Source organism: Phacochoerus africanus, chromosome 8 (genome assembly GCF_016906955.1).
Source record: "Phacochoerus africanus isolate WHEZ1 chromosome 8, ROS_Pafr_v1, whole genome shotgun sequence".
NCBI classification, from domain to species: Eukaryota; Metazoa; Chordata; class Mammalia; order Artiodactyla; family Suidae; genus Phacochoerus; species Phacochoerus africanus.
In genome coordinates this window covers 95,616,240-95,637,556 of record NC_062551.1, presented here as the reverse complement: position 1 = coordinate 95,637,556, position 21,317 = coordinate 95,616,240, and the positions used below count along the sequence as shown (strand labels likewise).

At 39.7% G+C, this 21,317-nt stretch overlaps 1 protein-coding gene across 1 annotated transcript in view; it reads right to left on the bottom strand.

Annotated features, from left to right (window-relative positions):
* The window catches only part of ZMPSTE24 (zinc metallopeptidase STE24), a 48,153-nt gene that overhangs the window by 8,643 nt on the left and 18,193 nt on the right, over nt 1–21,317 (bottom strand). Inside the window, 3 exon segments of the mRNA XM_047793514.1 lie at nt 11,210–11,394; nt 16,673–16,814; nt 19,411–19,563. Of these exon segments, the coding sequence (XP_047649470.1) occupies nt 11,210–11,394; nt 16,673–16,814; nt 19,411–19,563 (480 nt within the window).

Here is a 21,317-nt window from a genome sequence, read left to right as displayed (position 1 = left end):
CAATTCGACCCCTAGTCTGGGAACTTCCATATGCTGCAGGTGTGGCCCTAAAAAGCAAAAAAAAAAATTAAAAATGAAAATAAAATATTTCAGAACTCTGCTTCTCTAATTTTATTACAGCCTCACAAATCAATATTATAAATACACACATACACACATACAAACATATACATATGCACAAAAACATATATACACACACGCACACATATTTTTTTTTTCCTTTGACACATATGAAGAATAGGCCAAGAAAGGTAAAAACAATAGCAAGAGAAGTTGCTAACATTTATGGGAGTTCCTGTTGTGGCTCAGCAGGTTACAGACCTGACTAGTACCCATGAGGAGGCAGCTTTGATCCCTGGCCTCGCTAAGTGGGTTAAGGATCCTGTGCTGCTGTGAGCTATGGTGTAGATCACAGGCGCAGCTTGGATCTGGTGTTGTTGTGGCATAGGCCAACAGCTGCAGCTCCGATTCAACCCCTCACCCGGGAACTTCCACATGCCACAGGTGCGACCCAGAAAAGCCAAAAAACAAAAAAGTTGTTAACATTATGAAATACTATGTACCAGGCCTTCTGTGCTAAGTACTGTATTATCTCATTTATACTTCATAATCACCATATAAGCACACTTATTACTACCATTTTACAGATGAGAAAAAAAAAATCTAGGCACGGAGAAGTTTTCTTTTCTTTCTTTTTTTTTTTTGCTATTTCTTGGGCCGCTCCCACGGCTTATGGAGGTTCCCAGGCTAGGGGTCTAATTGGAGCTGTAGCCGCCAGCCTACGCCAGAGCCACAGCAACTCGGGATCCGAGCCGCGTCTGCAACCTACACCACAGCTCACGGCAACGCCGGATCGTTAACCCACTGAGCAAGGGCAGGGACCAAACCCACAACCTCATGGTTCCTAGTCGGATTCGTTAACCACTGCGCCACGACGGGAACTCCGGAGAAGTTTTCTAATTGCCTATAGCCACAAAGCCAATAAGTAGAGAACCTGGGATTTGAAGCCAAGTAGTCTGATGCCAATGACCTGTGCTTTCAACTTTTACACAAGTATCAATGTAAATTATTCAAAACCTATCAAATAAAATAAATGATTTTAGTTAACAGATATATAATCATTTGCATATTATTATAGTACTGCTTTTAAAATAACTAAACATAAATGGTAGATGGTCATATGAATGATAAAAATTGTTTAAAAAGCCAAATAAAATTCTTACTGCTTATATAAACTTTCTAGATTCAATTTAAATACTGCCAAGACACAATGAACAATTTAGTCTTATACATGTGCACATCCACATTCACTCCCCAACATATACTCTGAAAAACATCTAAAAATGCTTAATAAGTAAAATAAATATCCTTCTAAATACACAGTTTAGTTCATTTGAAAGTAAGAAAAAGCCAAGGGTAAGGAGTTGAAATTGACATCCCTTGCAAAAATCGATGAAGGGCTATCCTCTGAGTTAAAGAGTGAGCTATTTAAAAAAAAGCTGGCAAAATAACCCAATTGTGTCAAGCTCATCAAAAGTAGGGAAAAAGAGTCTCTTGTTAAAATTCAAAATCATTATCTGCGTGGTCCAAAAAAACACAAGCTAAGATATTAAGTGCATGCTCTGGCTTGGTAGCACTGGGGCCAACTGACAGAAACAAATGCAAATACTCTATTAACGAATGTGCCCTAAATTCAGACCCCTCAAGATTCCTGAAGATTAAGATCATTAATCTACTATGAACTCACAATAAAAATTACCAAATACTTCAGAAAAAAAGCCGCAGTAAGAGTTAGCAGAAACAATAAGGAGCACCATTTGCTACTTAAGACCTCAGATAATGGGGAGTTCCCATCGTGGCACAGCGGAAACAAATCCAACTAGTATCCATAAGGATGTGGGTTCCATCCCTGGCCCCGCTCAGTGGGTTAAGGATCCGGCATTGCTGTGAGATGTGGTGTACGTAGAAGACACTGCTCAGATTTGGTGTGACTGTGGCCAGCAGCTGTAGCTCCAATTCAACCCCTAGCCTGGGAACTTCCATATGCCATGGATGCAGCTCTGAAAAACAAAACAAAATAAACCTTAGATAATGGAATTATCAGATAGAGTATAAAATAGGCACATTTTAAACAAAAAAGGGAACTAAAAACATGAAGAAGGAATAAGACACTATCACAAATAACTGATGTGAAAAAGAACCAAATGTAATGTTAACACAATGGACTGGTTAAAAAAACAGATTAAATATAGCTAAGGAAAGAATTTATGAACTGGAATGCAGAGCTGAAAAACTACAGAATGCAGCTCCAAGAGACAAATATAAAAGGTTGGTTAGCACCTCTGGGAGACAGAATGAGATGGTATAACATTCATCTAGTTGGAATTCCAGACAGACAGACTGGAGATACTGTGAAAGAAGCAATATGCAAAGATGTAATAGCAAATAATTTTCAAACTTCAGGAATAACATGAGTTGTCAGATTTAGGAACCACATTACATCCCAAGTAGGACTGGGATAAAGAAGTCTGTACTCGCATAACATGAAAATCAAAGAGAAATCTTAAGAACAACCAGAAAGAACTAAAAAGAAAGGACAATAAGCTCAGAGAAGACTTTTTCAGCAGGAACAAAGGAAACCAGAACAAAATAGAACAGTATCTTTAAAGAGCTAGGAAAAACAGGTGTCAATCTTGAATTGACATTCAAGAATGAGAGTGAAATAAAAACAAAAACAGAATTTTCCAAAGAAGTCCCTATAAAGCATATACTTTCAGAAGAAGCAAAGTGATTCCTAAAAGGAAGTGTGCAGTAAATAGGGAATGATAAGCAGAGACACAAGTAGGCACATAAGTCAACTTAAATAATGACTGTATAAAATAATAATAATGCTAATTAAAGGGGTAAGAATAAACAAGATAAAACTAAAATATAATATGAAAGGGGTAATTAGATCAAAGTGTTTATTTAAGGTTCTTGGAGTGTTCAGGAAGCAATGAAGATATTGTATATTTAAGATTTTTTAGGTTATGTGGGCATGATTAATTTTTAACAGCAACAATTAAAAGGATAGTAATATGGAGTTTTGTGGTATAGCTGGTTAAGTATCTGGCATTGTCACCGCAGCAGATTGGGTCTCTGCTGTGGTGCAGATTTGATCCCTGGCCTAGGAACTTCCTCGTGCAGTGGCTGCAGTCAGAAAAAAATCCAAAAAATTAAAAGATAAAAATAAAGCAGAAGGATGTGTAAGTGCGTATAAGTTTGGGGTGGGGGTGGAGATATGAAAAGAGGGGGGAAAGGGCATAAAATAATATGGTAGAAATAATACCAAATATTATGAGTAATCACAATATATATGAATGAACAAAGTTTGTCACAAAAAAAAAAAAAAGATAGTGAGTGTTGGTTTGGATTTAAAAGCAACCATAACAACAAAGTCTATCTATATGCTATGTATGAGATACCTAAAATATAAAAACAGTAGGGTTAAAAGTAATGAATGTGATATGGTAATGGTTGCATACTATGAATATACTAAAAACCACTTAATTGTACACTTTAAAATGGTTATAATGGTAAATTTCATCTCAATAACATTTTTATGTGTTTTTTTGATTTTTTTTTTTTTGTCTTTTCTATGGCTGGACCTACGGCATATGGAGGTTCCCAGGCTAGGGGTCCAATCAGAGCTGTAGCTGCCGGCCTACGCCAGAGCCAAGCCGCATCTGTGGCCCACACCCCCACACCACAGCTTGGGGCAACGCCAGATCCTTAAACCACTGAGCAAGGCCAGGGATCGAACCCACAACCTCATGGTTCCTAGTCGGATTTGTTAACCACTGAGCCACAACGGGAACTCCTCAATAATATTTTTAAAAAGTAAAAGAATGATATCTAACAAACATTTACCAAAAGAAATCTGATGTCATTGTATTAATATCAGACAAAATCAACTTACAGGCAAAAAGCATTATTAAAGAAGGTCACAACACAATGATAACAGGCTCAATTTACCAGGACAAATAATTCTAAATCTGCATGTACCGAATATTACGGGTTCAGAATATATTCATTCAAAATTGTCAGATTTGTTGGAGTTCCTGTTGTCGCGTAGTGGTTGACGAATCCGACTAGGAACCATGAGGTTGTGGGTTCGATCGCTGGCCTTGCTCAGTGGGTTAAGGATCTGGCATTGCCGTGAGCTGTGGTGTAGGTCGCAGATGCGCCTTGGATCCCTCGTTGCTGTGGCTGTGGTGTAGGCCAGCAGCTATAGCTCCAATTCGACCCCTAGCTTGGGAACCTCCATGTGCCGGGGGAAGTGGCCCTAGAGAAGGCAAAATGACAGGGGGAAAAAAAAATTGTCAGATTTGCAAAAAAAATCCTGACAAATGTATCATAATAAAAGATGTTAGCATATCACTATCAATAATTGAAATATCAAGCAAATAAAATATCAATAAAGATTTAAACAAAATAATAAAAAAGCTTCATCTATTGGATTCATATCTATCCTGAAACAATTAGAGAATATATATCCTAGAAAGTGAAAGCTAAAGGTTTTGAAATAAACTCCAACTACTTAAAAGAAGTACAAAAAAATAGAGAAACATGGAATTGAGTCTGTTTTATACACTTAGAGAAACGCAACCTAACGGGAACACAGGTAGCAAGATATGAGAATCTAGATATTCTACCACTTTTCCACCTCTTCACCAATTCCTCATTTTTAAGGAAAATGACCACTTAAAATGAGGATGGGTAGGAGTTCCCGTCATGGCGCAGTGGTTAACGAATCCGACTAGGAACCATGAGGTTGCGGGTTCGATCCCTGCCCTTGCTCAGTGGGTTAACGATCTGGCGTTGCCGTGAGCTGTGGTGTAGGTTGCAGACGCGGCTCGGATCCCGCGTTGCTGTGGCTCTGGCGTAGGCCGGTGGCTACAGCTCCGATTGGACCCCTAGCCTGGGAATCTCCATATGCCGCGGAAGCGGCCCAAAGAAATAGCAAAAAGACAAAAAAAAAAATGAGGATGGGTAGATGCATGAAAAAGAGGGATAGATTAAAGTGACTGGCAAGAAAGCACTGACATTTATTATCTCTTTTCCTTTTGAACATTAGAATTTAGGTCAGAATACATTTGGTAGAGAAAGGAAAGAGATAACTAGCCTAGTTTCATAAAGGGCTAAGAGGCACGTGTACCTATACCTTTAGGGAATGGCCATTAAGAGGGAATAAGGAACAAAGCACCAATTAACAGACATCTATTCCAAGGGGGGAATTAAGAGGTGCAATTGAAGATCTACATACAAAAATATTCATTGCAAGAACATTTTTAACAGTAAAAAACTAAAAACAACCCATATACCCAATAAGAGAATGATTTTTTTTTTAATGATAGTTTAAAAAGACTAGAAATATATATAGTAAAATGTTTATGGTTAGTTGGATTATTCATGTTTTCTAATTACCTACTGCTTTAATAAGAAGAAAAAGAGGCAGTTTTGTTTTGTTTTGTTTTGTTTTAGGGCCACACCTGCAGCATATGGAAGCTCCCAGGATAGGGGCTGAAATGAAGCTACAGCTGCCAGCCTATGCCACAGCCACAGTAACACCAGATCCAAGCTGTGTCTGTGACCTACACCACAGCTTACAGCAATGTTGGATCCTAAACCACTGAGGTGATCAAATGCACCTCCTCATGGATACCAGTCAGGTTCGTTACCACTGAGCCACAAAGGGAATTCCTAAAATAGGCTGCTTTTTATAATAATGATAACAGTTCCCACTCATTAAATGCTCTATGTACCAGACATTGTATTATTAAATATTTTACATACAGTTTGTTATCCTCCAGTACTACAAGGCAGCTATCATTAGCCTTATTTCATAGAAAGTAACACAGGCTTCAGGCTTCCAGGTTTTTCACTAGTTACCTGTTTCCCAATATGAATTATAAATTCCTTTATAAAACAAGCAGGTCTCTATTCTATAACATAGGCTCTTGCCTCTTGGTTTGATGTCAGATTCAGGAAGCTCATCAGAACTGTGTGGGGTCACATTCATTGATGTGGAATGAAAGAGCTTAAATAAAGGTCGCTTTCTGCAAAAAGGCGACTTATTTGTGGTAGATTCTCAAACAAAATTGGATTTTTCTTTCTTCCCATGCTGATCTCACATACAAGAACAAAAATAAGTACCATATATCTTTCACTTTTCTATATAACACATTCCTTTTTATATAATTCACACACTGATTCTTTTTGATACTCCCAACACCAAGTTCTCAGGATAGGCAGTGTTTTCTTCATTTTGGAGATGAAAAACACCCAGAAGTTAAAATTCTTAAGATCATCTTGCTAATAAGTAGTGGGTAAAACTCAAACCCACATTTCTGGATCCTGCCCTCTTTCCATTATACTTATCAACGGGAAAGACTTTTACACAACCCTAGCACTTGCTGGGAAAATACTGGTTTTTGTCTATAAAAGGACAACTTTTGCATATAGTCTTTATGTATTTAAATGTTTCCTTTTACTTAAACTGCTTTGGAGACAGGTTGTTCCAATTATTGAATCTGTCTTCTGAAGGGTAAAATTGCAAAGAGTAAGTTTCTCAGACATCTTTTTATTTTATTTTTGCTTTTTAGGGCCATACCCTCGGCATATGGAAGTTCCCAGGCTAGGGGGAGAATAAGAGCTACAGCTACCAGTCTACACCACAGCCACAGCAACACCAGCAGATCTGTGATGTACACCACAGTTCACGGCACCACCAGCTCTTTAACCCATAGAGCAAGGCCAGGGATCGAACCTGTGTCCTCCTGGATGCTAGTAAGATTTGTTAACTGCTGAGCCACAATGGGAATTCCAGCTTAGACATCTTTTTAAATGTGAATCGCCAATATGGACATATTTATCAAAATGCCAGTAGTAGTTATCTCGAAGAGGAGAGATTTCAGATAACTTTAGTTTTCTTCTTTAAACACCTGTTGAAAGCGAAACACTTCATCCTCTCTACATCATCCAGACTTCAAGCCATTTGCATCTCCCACTGCATAGTACATAATAGGCGTTCAGTAGCAGGGTGCTGAATAAACTGTTTCCTAAACTTCTGCCACGCCTGTGTATTCTCTATGCGATTATTTACTTAATATCTTTCTTTAAATCAATTCACCTAAAAAAATGTTTTGACCACATCTGCAGCATGTAGAAGTTCCTGGGCCAGGGGTCCAACCTGTGCCACAGCAGTAACCGAAGCCACTGCAGTGACGATGCCAGATCCTCAACCCACTGTGCCAAAAGAGAACACCTCAATTCACTTTTTAAACGTATCCATATCCTAAATGATAATGTTCATTAAACTGTGATACACTCGCTTTATCTTTTTTCCTTATGTACACTAATATACACATAGCTATTCAAATCATGATATACTACTTAAAGTCACCTCACCTGCGGTACATGTGCTGGAAATGAGTACATGTACATGAGTGCTGCATCAATCTTTGACTTTCTCCTTCACTCCTCATAATAGCAAACACCCAAGTACTTTAAATCCATCTTTTATTATGACTCCACACTTACTGTGACCTCTCTCTCTAGTGTAGGCCCTTAATTCATGTCTATCTTGGTTATCTTGATGCAATAGGCCCCTAGAAGTCTCTCTTGCCTCCAATCTTTGCTCTATCCTATATACCGCCATCAAATTTTAAACTTCCTAGGAGTTGCCATTGTGGCTCAGCAGTAATGAACCAGCTAGTATCCATGAGGATGCAGGTTCAATCCCTGGCCCCGCTAAGTATCTAGCATTGTTGCGAGCTGCAGCATAGGTTGCAGACACCGATCGGATCTGGCGTTGCTGTGGTTGTAGCTGACAGCTACAGCTCTGATTCGACCCTAGAACTTCCATATACTGTAGGTGCGGCCCTAAAAAGACAAAAAAAATTTTTTTAATTTCCTAAAACAAGTTTTGGCCTCCACCCGAATCAATCTTAACTTTCCAGGCCACTGAAAATAACCATTCAACATCTTCAGGAAGAAGTATTTTATAAACTGGTCCTGGCCTACCTTTCTATCCCCATTTATAAGAATACATTTATTCACTATTTTCAGAATAGCCATTCTGTAGGTTTTTTTGCCTTTATAGCTTTATTCATTCCATATCTTCAACCTGAAAAGCACCATCCCCAAGTCAAGTCACAATTCTGTCTAGTTCAAATATCCTCTCTTTTAAGAAAACTGTCTAACCATTAGAATTCATATTTCTTTTTTTTTTTAATTTTTATCGGGAGGTCCCATTGTGGCTCAGTGGATTAAGAACCTAACTAGTATCTATGAGGATGCAGGTTCGACCACTGGCCTCGCTCAGTGGGTTAAGGATCCAACGTTGCCGTGAGCTGTGGTCACAGACAAGGCTTGTATCTGGTGTTGCTATAGCTAGGTTGTAGGCCAGCAGCTGCAGCTCTGATTGGACCCCTAGCCTGAGAACTTACATATGCCACAGGTACAGCCATAAAAAGGTAAAAAAAAAATTATTATAGTTGATTTACAATATAGAATCTGTATTAATTTCTCAATTTCTAAAAGCAACATTATTTCAGCCACTCATGATGTTTAACATCCTCTGCCTTAAACTATGAGCTGTCTGTATACATATCTAGTCTCCTCTACCTACAGGTTCTATAGGGTAGGACTATGTAACTTATACATAGATGCTAAAATATTTGTAGCTATCAATGAAATAAAGCAGGCTCTTCAAGTAGCCAGCAAAATAACTCTGTCTCCATTCAATACAATTCAAAGGACTACCCAATCTCTTTTAAGATTTAAGCCAAAGAATATTGTTCTCGCAGATACTGAAGGTTGGTGATTTCATTATATTGCTTAAAATCAGCAGATCACTATCTAACACCCAAGTTTGGCTATAAAGTAATCTGACCTCAGAAAACTAAATATGGAACTATCATATGATCCAGCAATCCCATTCTTGGGCACATATCCAGGCAAAACTTTCATTCAAAAAGATGCATGCATCCCTCTGTTCATTGGAGCACTATTCACAATAGCCAAGACATGGGGAAGCATTCCACAGTGTTGCTGCCTGGTTACCCTTTCTGGACTTTAGTGTACCCATCTATAAATGACCTTAAGAGTTCTAGCTTAAAATCCTATGACTCTCGTCAGACCAAAGTGACTTTATTTTTTATTTTTTGTCTTTTTGCCTTTTCTAGGGCCGCTCCTGCGGCATATGGAGATTCCCAGGCTAGGGGTCAAATCGGAGCCGTAGCCACCGGCCTGCCAGAGCCACAGCAACCTGGGATCCAAGCTGCATCTGCAACCTACACCACAGCTCACGGCAACGCCAGATCCTCGACCCACTGAGCAAGGCCAGGGATTGAACCAGCAACCTCATGCTTCCTAGTCGGATTCATTAACCACTGAGCCATGACTCGAACTCCAGACCAAAGTGACTTTAAATCTAATATCCCAATAGGATAACCCCACTTAAAAAAAAATCAGAGGAGATAACCCTCAACCAATGTTATTTAACCCCTTCAAAGAATTTTCTTCCATCTACATATTTAAAAAAGGTTAGGCAAAAAAACAAAAAACAACAAAAAAAGGAGCTTCCGTTGTGGTACAGTGGAAACGAATCCAACTAGTAACCATGAGGTTGTGGGTTTGATCCCTGGCCTTGTTCAGTGGGTTAAGGATCCAGCATTGCTGTGAGCTATGGTGTAGGTTGAGGAGGCGGCTCGGATCCTGCATTGCTGTGGCTGTGGCGTAGGCCAATGGCTGTAGCTCCAATTTGACCCCTGGCCTAGTAACCTCCATATGCTGTGGATGCGGACCTAAAAAGCAAAAGAAAAAAAAAATTAAATAAAATAAAAATTAAAAATTAAAACAGGCTAGACACCTCTCTAGACCATTTCTTCAAGGTCAAAACAGATGGTCAATGATAGTAGTTATTTTCTGGTACTTAAAATATACAGAGTACAAGGTCTTTCACATATATTATTTCATTTAATCTTTTACAACCCTAAAAAGTAGGCATCTTTATCCTAGTGTTTTTCAACTAGGAGTGATCTTGCCCCCTCTCTCCTGCCCTTGGGCACATCTGGGAATGAAAAGAGACATTTTTTGGTGGGAAAGGAGGGATGGACACTGGCCAGGGATGCTGCTAGACATCCTATGATGTACACAATAGCCACCCACATGAAAAATTATCTGATCCTAGATGTGAAGAGGGCCAAGGGGAGAAACCCTGCTGGCACTGTCTTTCAGTTGTGAAATCAAAGATTTAGAGAGCTTAACTTACTTGCCCAGAGTCACACATACCCCAAATCATCTCTGAACAACATCAAAGCCAATGGTACATTCCATCACACAGACAAGTACTGGAGACTGTTGTATTGGTTTCTTATCATTACCTCCCCTTCCTCGTTTCGTCTTGGTATACTTTAGATTTTGCTGATCAACATCAGGTGACCTTCTGCACCAGCAGATTCAGAAAAAGCTTTCTCAGACTCTCAGGTCAGATTTAAGAAATGTTTTCTCTTGTGTTCTCACTGCATCCAGTATACACAGCTTCACTGAAGCAATTACAGTATCAGACTGAGATTGTTCTGATATCAGTCTCCTTTTGACTGTAAATTCCTTGAGAGCAAGGTTTGCCTCTTTATTTTTGTATTCCTAGTGCCAAGGAAAGTATCTCAGCACAGAGTTTACATCTCATAAATACTTGGTAAAGAAAAAAACAAGGATGTATCCAAGGATGCACAGCTACTAAATGACAGAACCAGGATTCAAATTCAGTCTCTTCATTGCTAAAGCCTATTAATTACCACATCTCAATGAAGCTAAAAATAAGATGTTCATCTCCTCTTCATCCTGCCTGTGGGAATTCTTTGATCATAAATATATCAGGATTATATATATAGTCCCTGTTATAAAGATAGCTTATAATCATAAAAAATTTCCTACCTTACACTTGTAATTTTAACATGTACATTCTGTGAAGGCTTGCATGGTAGATAGCATTTAACCATAGCGATAATCTCTCCCAGATACCAGAATTATAAAGGGGTCACTGTGTTTTTGATAGTCTCCCTGAATTCAACACTCACTACATAGAAATTGATGTTATTTTGAACTGTTACAGGAACTGTTTATAAAAACTAAGCCAGGGTCTCTTAGGAAAAGAAGAACTCACTTTAACTTTAGCTTTTATTTCTTCACTGTCCCCTTCTCCATCATTGCGGGGTTCCATGCCAGACTCCTCCTGGATGTCTTTGTTTAGTACAGAATACTCTTCTAGTAGAGTGTCAAACAAAACTATTCGCTTGTTCTTGAAGAAGCCATAAAAATAAGCATTGCTGTGGGAAGAGCGTTTAGATCCTAAGGAAAAGACAGTTCAAAGCATGGAAAATAATTAAAAAGCCTGGGGTCTTTTGGAGAGACGCCTAGAAACTGAATTACTGGAAAGGACATCAACATTTTCATGTTGTTTAACACCTGAAGAATATTATATCAACATAAAGCACCACCAGCAGTGGAGATTGTCTGTTTCTCTGCAGTCTTAATAGCAATAAGTAAATAAATAAAGCCTAATATCCAACAGTTGTGGATTAAATTATGGTAAAGCTGTGAAATGGAATTTTAAGCAGCCAGAAAAAAATTACCCTTTTTGAAGAATTTTAACAAGATAGGAAAAAGCTCACCAACATACTGAAAAGGATATAACACTTCATGTATATAAAGTTCCATTATTGTCATAAAAATGTGCATGTAAATGGAAAAGCATAAACACGAGCATATTAAGAAATATATTAAAATATTATTTATTACTGGGTTCTAGAAATACGGATTTTTGTTCCCTCTTTATCCTTTTCAAGGCTTTTAACACAAGTACACTTATTTCTATAATTAGAAAAAACTACAGCTCTCTTTAAAAAGACTGGAAAAAAAAGTACCTAAAATGTTAACAGTGGCTAACAGTAGCTGAACTATGGCTGATTTTTATTCTTTATATTTTTCTTTATTTTCCATAGTTTTCTTTATATTTTATGTCCTACCATGTGCAGTGAGTTTAGTGGTTAAGAACAGACCTTAGGTTCAAATCTTGGCTCTGCCATGCATTAGTTGTGTAAATATAAGAAACGTTCTTTCCTTCTTTCTTTTTTTCTTTCCTTCCTTTCATCCTTCCGTCCTTTTGTCCTTCCTCCCCCCTCCCTCCCTCTCTTTCTTTCTTTTTTTCTTTCATTTTTTAGGGCTGCACCCGTGGCATACGGAGGTTCCCAGGCTAGAGGTCCAATCGGAGCTGCAGCTGCCAGCCTATGCCATAGCCACGGCATAACACCAGATCCAAGCCGCATCTGCGACCTACACCACAGCTCACAGCAACACCAGATCCTTAACATACTGAGCAAGGCCAGGGATCAAACCTGCATCCTCACCGATGCTAGTCAGATTTGTTTTCGCTGAGCCACAAGTGGAACTCCCATTCTTAATTTCTTTAAGCTTTATTTTCATGTTTATGACATGAGGCTCCAGCGTTTTGGTTTGGTTGCCTGGAAGTTAAGAGCCAAACATGTAGTCCAATTTTGTCAATAATATAGGATCTTAGGATTTAGAAAGCTGTGTATCTGAATATTACACTTCTATCTTCTCTGATTCTAATTTTTTAATCAATTAAAAATATTTCTTAAAAGCTGCCTGAAGTTATCTGTGGAAATAGGCAGATAAGTAAAATAAAATTAATGTCTTAGTATCTCTCACTGGTTTAAGTATCTCAAAGTGTCTCCAGAGGAATACCTACACCAAAATCACCTACAGGCACCTGTTAAATGTAAATACTAGAAATATCCAATAAGTCAGAATGTTGAGGAATGTCTTTTAACAAACTCTCCAGGGGATTCTTAAAGTTTAAGAGTCCCTGCACTAAACCAGAAGCTTTCCGTATCACTGTGCCTGGCATACAGTTATTTGTTCACTAAGGCTTGTTTACTGGATGAATGAGGTATTGTTTACTGAGGTATGAGGTATTTGAGAACTCTGAAAACTGAAATGTTTGTGCAACTGTATCAGCCTCTCAGCTGTATTAGATACAGCTGACCACTGCTTCCTTGAAACACTTTCTTCTCCTGACTCAAAAGAAACATCACCTTCTTCTGGTTTTCTTCCTACCTCAGTGGTCTCGCCTCCTCAGCCTTTGCTGGCTCTTCCTTCTCTGCTGACTCTGACCTGAACCCCCTTCTCTTCTCTAAGTGCCCTCATCCACAGCATTAAACACATGCCAGATGTTTCCACATCACTATTTCTAGCCCTGACCTCTCCCTAGAGCTCCAGATATCTATAACCAGTTGCCTACCTGACACACCTCCACATCAAGGTCTATAATACATATTTGTTGTTTATACTCTTAGGTGCAGTTTTTCCCTGACCAGTATTAGAATCCCCTTGCAGAGTTTAGGGAATTTTACGCCACACAAGTCTTATGAGAGACAGATTCTCACTTGAGAAATCTAAGAGCTAGATATCTGCTTCTCCAGCACTCCTGGCAGCTAGCCCAGTGCCCTAGCTCAGTCTATCAGACGCACCCACTGGGGACTCTGAATGGTTAGCTAATTACACAAAGGAGCAGAGCAGTGAGGAATTAATTCTGTAGGTGCTAGTGGAAGGGATGTTAAGGGTGCAAACTGCTAAACCCAACAGCAGTGTCATCACCAGACTGGTTGTGCAGGATGATTCTAAGTTCCTCATCTCCCAACAGAGAGCCCAATTTCCAAGTCTGGTAAACTTAACTTTCCTGATGATTTTGTGAGTGACCAAATACTGTTTCAATAAAGAATTTTTCAGGTTAAATCAGCCACAGTAGGTTTCTATGACTGATGTACAACTAATTATTGCTTGTAGAACTTCAGTACTCTAGCTGAATAGGTATCTCGAAATATAACACACCCAACAGAACTTAAGCCCTCACAAACCTGCTCTTCTCCCATTTTTTTCCCATCTCAGTAACCCACCATTTACCCATTTAGTCCAAAAATCTTGGTCGTTATCTTTGATGTCCCTTTCTCCCTTATTCCTTTATGTGCCATCTATTAGCAAATTCCATCAACTCTACCTCCAAAACACATCCCAAATACACCCACTTCCCTCCATCAATTACTATACCTTAATCTAAGCCACCATTTTAGAATCTCCTCCTGAACTGCACTGGCCTCCTAACTGCTCTCCCTGCTTCTCCTCTTGCCTTCCCACCACCTATTCTCTGTATAGCAACCCAAGATAGGTTAAAAGTACAAGCAAGGAGTTCCTGTCATGGCTCAGGGGAAACGAATCTGACTAGTATCCATGAGGATGCAGGTTTGGTCCCTGGCCTCGCTCAGTGGGTTAAGGATCTGGCATTGCCATGAGCTGTGGTGCAGATCACACACACAACTCGGGTTTGGCATTGGTATGGTGTACGTAGGCCAGTGGCTACAACTCCAATTCGACCCCTAGCTTGGGAACCTCCGTATGCCACATGTGTGGCCCTAAAAAGACAAAAAAAAAAAAAAGTACAAACCAGGCCATGTCACTTTCCTGCCTAAAACCTTCAACAGCTTCCCCCCCCAGCCTTAAAATAAAATCCAAGTTCCCTACCCTGATTTACAAAGGTCTCTGTGGTCTGACTCTTGTCTATGTCTCAGAGTTCATGTCATAACACTTTCCTGCTATTTGGTAGCCGCACTTCTTTCTGTTTTTTTGAAGATACAAAGTTCTGGAAGGTCTCCCCACTGATCTCAGCATGGATGGCTCCTTCCTTCAGATCTCAGCTTAAATTCTTTTGCTCAGAGTGGTCTTATCTGATGACCTAATCTAAAGTACCTCCTCAGACTTTCTTCATCACTTCACACTAGTTTAACTCTCTGCTCAGTACTTGCTGAGATTTTTTGAGAGCAGGACTTCTGGCTTTTCAACTGGTTTTTCCCTTTCAATTTACAAGTCCATAATGTGTGTTATTACTGTTAGTAACAACATTCATTCACTCAAAATATTTCTGAGGATTGTTACCATTATTAACAACAAAAATATACATTAAGGAAGAGTAACTTCTGTTTAGTAGAGGTAAGTTGCCCAAAGTCACACAGGTCCTTTGTGATAGAACCAGAACTTAAACTCAAGCCTGACCTCAGAAATGCTACCCTCTAGCTACTCCAATCTTGATTTTCTATAGTCTCAGCTTGTGTTACAGACCTCCATGAAGTGTTCCCTGTTTCACCTAAAATTCTACAGCACTGATGGCATATATCACAAATCTTCTCTATTATCTCTATCATCATAGCATTAGCTCTCACATTATCTTATTACACCTTAAGTGATCAGCAACTTAGGGTGTCCCTTCAGTAAAAGTCCCTCAGAAATGTTCTACTGTACTGATCAGTATGCTACTGGTTTAATACCAATTAAAAACGTAGCAATCTCAGAGGCTAAAGTAGTAGTATGAATTGGCTTATTTTTCTACCATTTCCCCATAGACATATTCCAATTGTGCCGTGAGTTGGCCCCCAAATGTCTGAGATTTCTGTACTCTTCTAGTTACTATTAATTCATTATCTCCAGTTGTGACCATTTCTGTTCTCACCTGCCCCTGCAACTACTTCTCAGTTTCTACTTCTTCATCCACTAAAGCTGCTTCCCAGTGGTGATTTTTTAGTTTTAGAGGCGGGAAAGGCAAATCACGGCTTGCAGGGCAAGTCAAACCTGCCACTTATTTTTTTCCATAAAAATGTATTAGAACCCAGCCATGCTCATTTGTTTATGTATTATCTATGGCTGTCTTTGTACTGCCATGGCAGAGTTGAATAGCTACAACAGAGACCGTGTGACCTGCAAACCCTAAAATCCTTATTGTCTAGCTCTTTATAGAAAATGTCTGCCAGACTAGAGAGGAAGCAAAACTGAAACCCAGAAGGGCAAAGTAACTTGTTCAAGATCCCACAGTTGACAAATGGCGGAGGCAGAACTAGTCTCATTCATTTACATGGATTTTAATTTATAGATTTTGAAAGTCATGATGCCACACAGTCTTTCTCTGCATCTTTGTAGGCTTCCTTGGGACTATAGTAGTCTTATGTAGCCTAACTCTCAAAAACAAAGTAGAACCTACCTGAAGTACCTAGTGTTACTACAGTCTGGGTAATCTGCAGGTGAAATCAGCATCCTGCCATACATGGTAAGTTTTCTTGGGGGAGACAAAGCCAATGACACTGGTTCTGTTTTTAACCCTCAAACCAGTGCCAAATGGAATCTGACTAAGCAAGAGTCTAGCTCAAGGAGCCAGGCAGGTAACAGAAGTGAATAAATCAATCTAGTACCATGATGTAACAGGGAGTGATAAAAATCTTGGCCCAGAATTTAAAACAATACTGTAAAGCCAACCAAATACAGTTGCAGGCAAGGGCAAGATTTGGCATCAGGCCACCAGTTTCTATCCCTGGACTAGGTCATTAATTCTTATAAAGCCTAAAAAGCCAAAATGTAAAATCCTAACCTTTAAACAGCAAAAGGCACACAAACAAAAACCCCCCAAACCAACTGATTCACACTCTTTCATTAAAGTTTTAAGAATAAAAGTACTCAATTAAAACAAATCACTCAAATAAAAGTTTCTTACCCCAAGGAGCCTTACCTTCAACAACATACACCTTAGTCAAAGGGAAGTCAATACTCTTTGCCATGATTTCAATTTCTTGTTTAAGCTTCCCCTCAGGCAGAGGTGTGAATTTGTCAAATAAAGGAGCAATGTAATCTGCATAGATGGTGACAAGCACCTGAAAAGCAAATGTGAGAACTACTTATGAATATGTTCTTAAAGAGAAACTACTCATAACCCCCCAAAAATAACAACAACAACAACAAAAAATCCCAGGGGGTTCTCTTGTGGCGCAGGGGGTTAAGGAGCTGATTAAGGATCCAGCATTATCACTGCAACAGTTTGGATCACTGCTGTGGTACAGGTTCGACTCCTGGCCCAGTAACTTCCACATGCAACAGGTGCTGCACAAAGAAACGAAAACAAAAACAAAAACAAATACAAAACCCATCCATTATACAGATTCAATACTAAAACAGTTATGTGATCTTAGCTCCAAGAACAGGGACCTTATCTTATTTGTTCAAATAGTACCAGATCGTAAACACTCGGTATCTGTTTGATGAATTAAATCAAAATAAGTAGTCTCGGGAGTTCACATTATGGCACAGCAGAAACAAATCTGACTAGGAACCACGAGGCTGTGAGTTCAATCCCTGGCCTTGCTCAGTGGGTTAAGGATCCTGAACTGCCATGAGCTATGGTGTAGGTCACAGACATGACTCAGATCCAGCGTTGCTGTGGCTGTGGTGTAGGCGGGCAGTTGTAGCTCCAATTTGACCCCTAGCCTGGGAACCTCTATATGCTTCGAGTGTGACCCTAAAAACCAAAAAAAAAGAATAGTCTCTAGGTGGTAATAATTGAAAAAGCCATATGGTACACTCAAAACTATTGTGAGAATTTATGATACTTCATAAGCTCATCATAACTTGGAATTCTGCCTTTCAGGATAATCATGATAGACTTGAAGTATTTGAAATAATCAGTAGAGCTTAACTGTGTGCAGTTATTTGTTTTTTGTCTTTTTCAGGGCCACACCCATGGCTTATGGAAGTTCCTGGGCTAGGGGTGGAATCTGAGCCACAGCTGCCAGCTTACACCACAGCAACACCAGATATGAGCCATGTCTGTGACCTACACTGTAGCACACAGCAACACGGGATCCTTAACCCACTGAGCAAGGCCAGGGGTTAAATCCGAGGCCTCATGGATCCTAGTCAGGTTCATTACCACTGAGCCACGACGGGATCTCCCTGTTACTTGGTTTATTTGCTAACATTAATGACCTACAGTTCACAACTGTACACAGTGGTTGAAACAACACTCCTTAAGCATTTTGGGAATATTTCCTTTGCTCTCATCTCACTTCAATCTGCCATACAACATATATTTGTAACTCCATTTTCCAGGCATGATCCCACCAATGGGAAGTGAAGCAATAAGCATCATAGTAATTCAGACGAAAAGAAACTCATCAACAGTGCAGGTAAAGAGCTGATAGGTGGTATTCTCTGGGGACTGCTTCACAACACAATACCTTTCGGATTGTGTTGTGAAGCATTTCAGAATATGGGAAAGAGAAGAGGAAAAGAAGATGTGAGGAAGGTCTGACGGGGAGGGGAGGGGAAGAAGGAGGGAGAAGGAAGAGAGGGAATAGGACTGGGCAGTGGAGCAGAAAAGGGAAGAGACAGGGAACAGGGAGAAGGGAAGGGAGGAAGACGGGGCAAGGGACAGAGAAGAAGGGGTAGAGTGAAGAGAAAGGAGGAAGGAAAAGGCAGGGGAAGGAGAACAAAAGAGAGCAGATATTTTATGATCTATGCTGTAAGATTTATGCCTTCTTTTTCTTGTCCCTCTTACACCTATTCTTTCTTTTTTTGCTTTTTTTAGGGCCACACCCGTGGCATATGGAAGTTCACAGGCTGGGGGTTGAACCGGAGCTGTAGCTGCCAGCCTACACCACAGCCACAGCAACACCGGATCCCTAACCTACTGAGCGAGGCCAGGGATTGAACCTACGTCCTCATGGATGTTAGATTCATTTCCGCTGAGCCACGACGGGAACTCCCATCTATTCCTTGTTCAAAAGATCCAAATTTTTAGGCACTGTAGCTCAACCAAGAGTCATCAAATTGTCAAACTTAGTCATTATTCTGGTGGCAGCTCACAAATGCACAGCCTAAACTGCCTGACAACTGGATCATTAAAAGTACTGGAGTTCCTGCTATGGCAGGATAAGCATCTGACATTGCTGCAGCTATAGCACAGGTCGAAGCTGCTGCTGGGACTATTTGATCTTTAACCCAGGAACTTGCATGTGCTGCGGGTGTGGCAAAAAAAAAAAAAAAGTAACAACTAGCTTCTAGGATCTGTAAGATTCAGTATAAGAAGAAAATCTAGGAGTTCCTGTCATGGTGCAGTGGAAACGAATCAACTAGGAACCATGAGGTTGCAGGTTTGATCCCTGGGCTCACTCAGTGGGTTAAGGAGCTGGCATTGCCATGAGCCATGGTATAGGTCGAAGATGCAGCTCGGATCTGGAGTTGCTGTGGCTGTGGTGTAGGTCGGCAGCCGTAGCTCTGATTAGACCCCTAGCCTGGGAACCTCCACAAGCCACAGGTACAGCCCTAAAAGAAAAAAAGAAAAAAAAGAAGAAGAAAGTCTATGGTCAGAACCAACTTTCCTATTTCTATACTTAGAAGCAGAAAACAAAAGGGGAATTTATATGAGCACCTATTTATATTGTAAAAGAAAACCAAAACAAAAATTTCACTTACCAGAGATACAACTAACGTGAACAGCCAGGCATAAATAAAAAAATAGTCACCCCCAATTTTAATAATGTAAAGTAGAAGTGAAGACACAGGTAATAAAATGCACTGAGTCACAATAAATTTCTTGATTGCATCTTTCATGAAGAATCCCAAAGTCTGAAAAAAAGAAAAGGTCTCATCATGAGAAACTGCTTTTAAAATAACAAACAGGAATTCCCATCCTGACTTACTGGTTAACGAACCCAACTAATATCCATGAGGGCTCAGGTTCGATCCCTGGCCTCACTCAGTGGGTTAAGGATCCGGCGTTGCCATGAGCTAAGGTGTAGGTCACAGACAGCTCAGATCCGGAGTTGCTGTGGCTGTGGCATAGGCCAGCAGCTACAGCTCCGAATGGACCCCCTAGTCTAGAACCTCCATATGCCACAGGTGCGGCCCTATAAGGACAAAAAAAAAGATCAAATAAATAAATAAATAAATAAAGGATACATTATTAAAGCATTTTTTTTAATTAAAAGGCAATGGGACTATATGACAACTGGTAGCCTAAGACAATAAGTGACAATAAATTAATGCCCTGCACTTCAAAGTTTAAAATACACTCATTTAAATGTTATTAGGTGAAAAACACTAGACATTAGTGCTAGAAGAAGTTATGGCGAGACTTTAAACTATGATCTTTACCATATCTTCAGTTTCTTGATTACCTCATGCTCTAAAATAGCAAATTATGTTTTAATTATTACTCGCAGAAGACAAAAGCACAAAAGGTCTTTGCATTTAAAAGAGAACATCTGGGAGTTCCCGTCGTGACACAGTGGTTAACGAATCCAACTAGGAACCATGAGGTTGCGGGTTCGGTCCCTGCCCTTGCTCAGTGGGTTAATGATCCGGCGTTGCCGTGAGCTGTGGTGTAGGTTGCAGACGCGGCTCGGACCCAGCATTGCTGTGGCTCTGGTGTAGGCCGGTGGCTGCAGTTCCGATTCAACCCCTAGCCTGGGAACCTCCATATGCCGCAGGAGTGGCCCAAGAAATAGCAAAAAGACAAAAAAAAAAAAAACAGAGAACATCTGTATACATAGAAAACCCTAAGGACTCAACCCCAAAACTACTTGAACTGACTAATAAATTCGGCAAAGTAGCAGGATATAAAATTAACATTCAGAAATTAGTCACATTTCTATATACCAACAATGAAATATTAGAAAAGGAATACAAAAATATAATACCTTTTAAAATTGCATCCCAAAAGATCAAATACCTCGGAATACACCTGACCAAGGAGGTAAAGGACTTATATGCCGAGAACTATAAAACTTTAATCAAAGAAATTAAAGAAGATGTAAAGAAATGGAAAGATATTCCATGTTCCTGGATCGGAAAAATCAATATTGTAAAAATGGCCATACTACCCAAAGCAATCTACAGATTCAATGCAATCCCCATCAAATTATCCATGACATTTTTCATAGAACTAGAACAAACAATCCAAAAATTTACATGGAACCACAAAAGACCCAGAATTGCCAAAGCAATCGTGACAAACAAAAACCAAGCAGGAGGCATAACTCTTCCAGACTTCAAGAAATATTACAAAGCCATAGTCATCAAAACAGTGTGGTACTGGTATCAAAACAGACAGACAGACCAATGTAACAGAATAGAGAACCCAGAAATAAACTCTGACACCTATGGTCAATTCATCTTTGACAAGGGAGGCAAGAACATAAAATGAAAAAAAGAAAGTCTATTCAGCAAGCATTGCTGGGAAACCTGGACAGCTGCATGCAAAGCAATGAAATTAGAACACACCCTCACACCATGCACACAAATAAACTCAAAATGGCTGAAAGACTTAAATGTAAGACAAGACACCATCAAACTCCTAGAAGAGAACATAGGCAAAACAC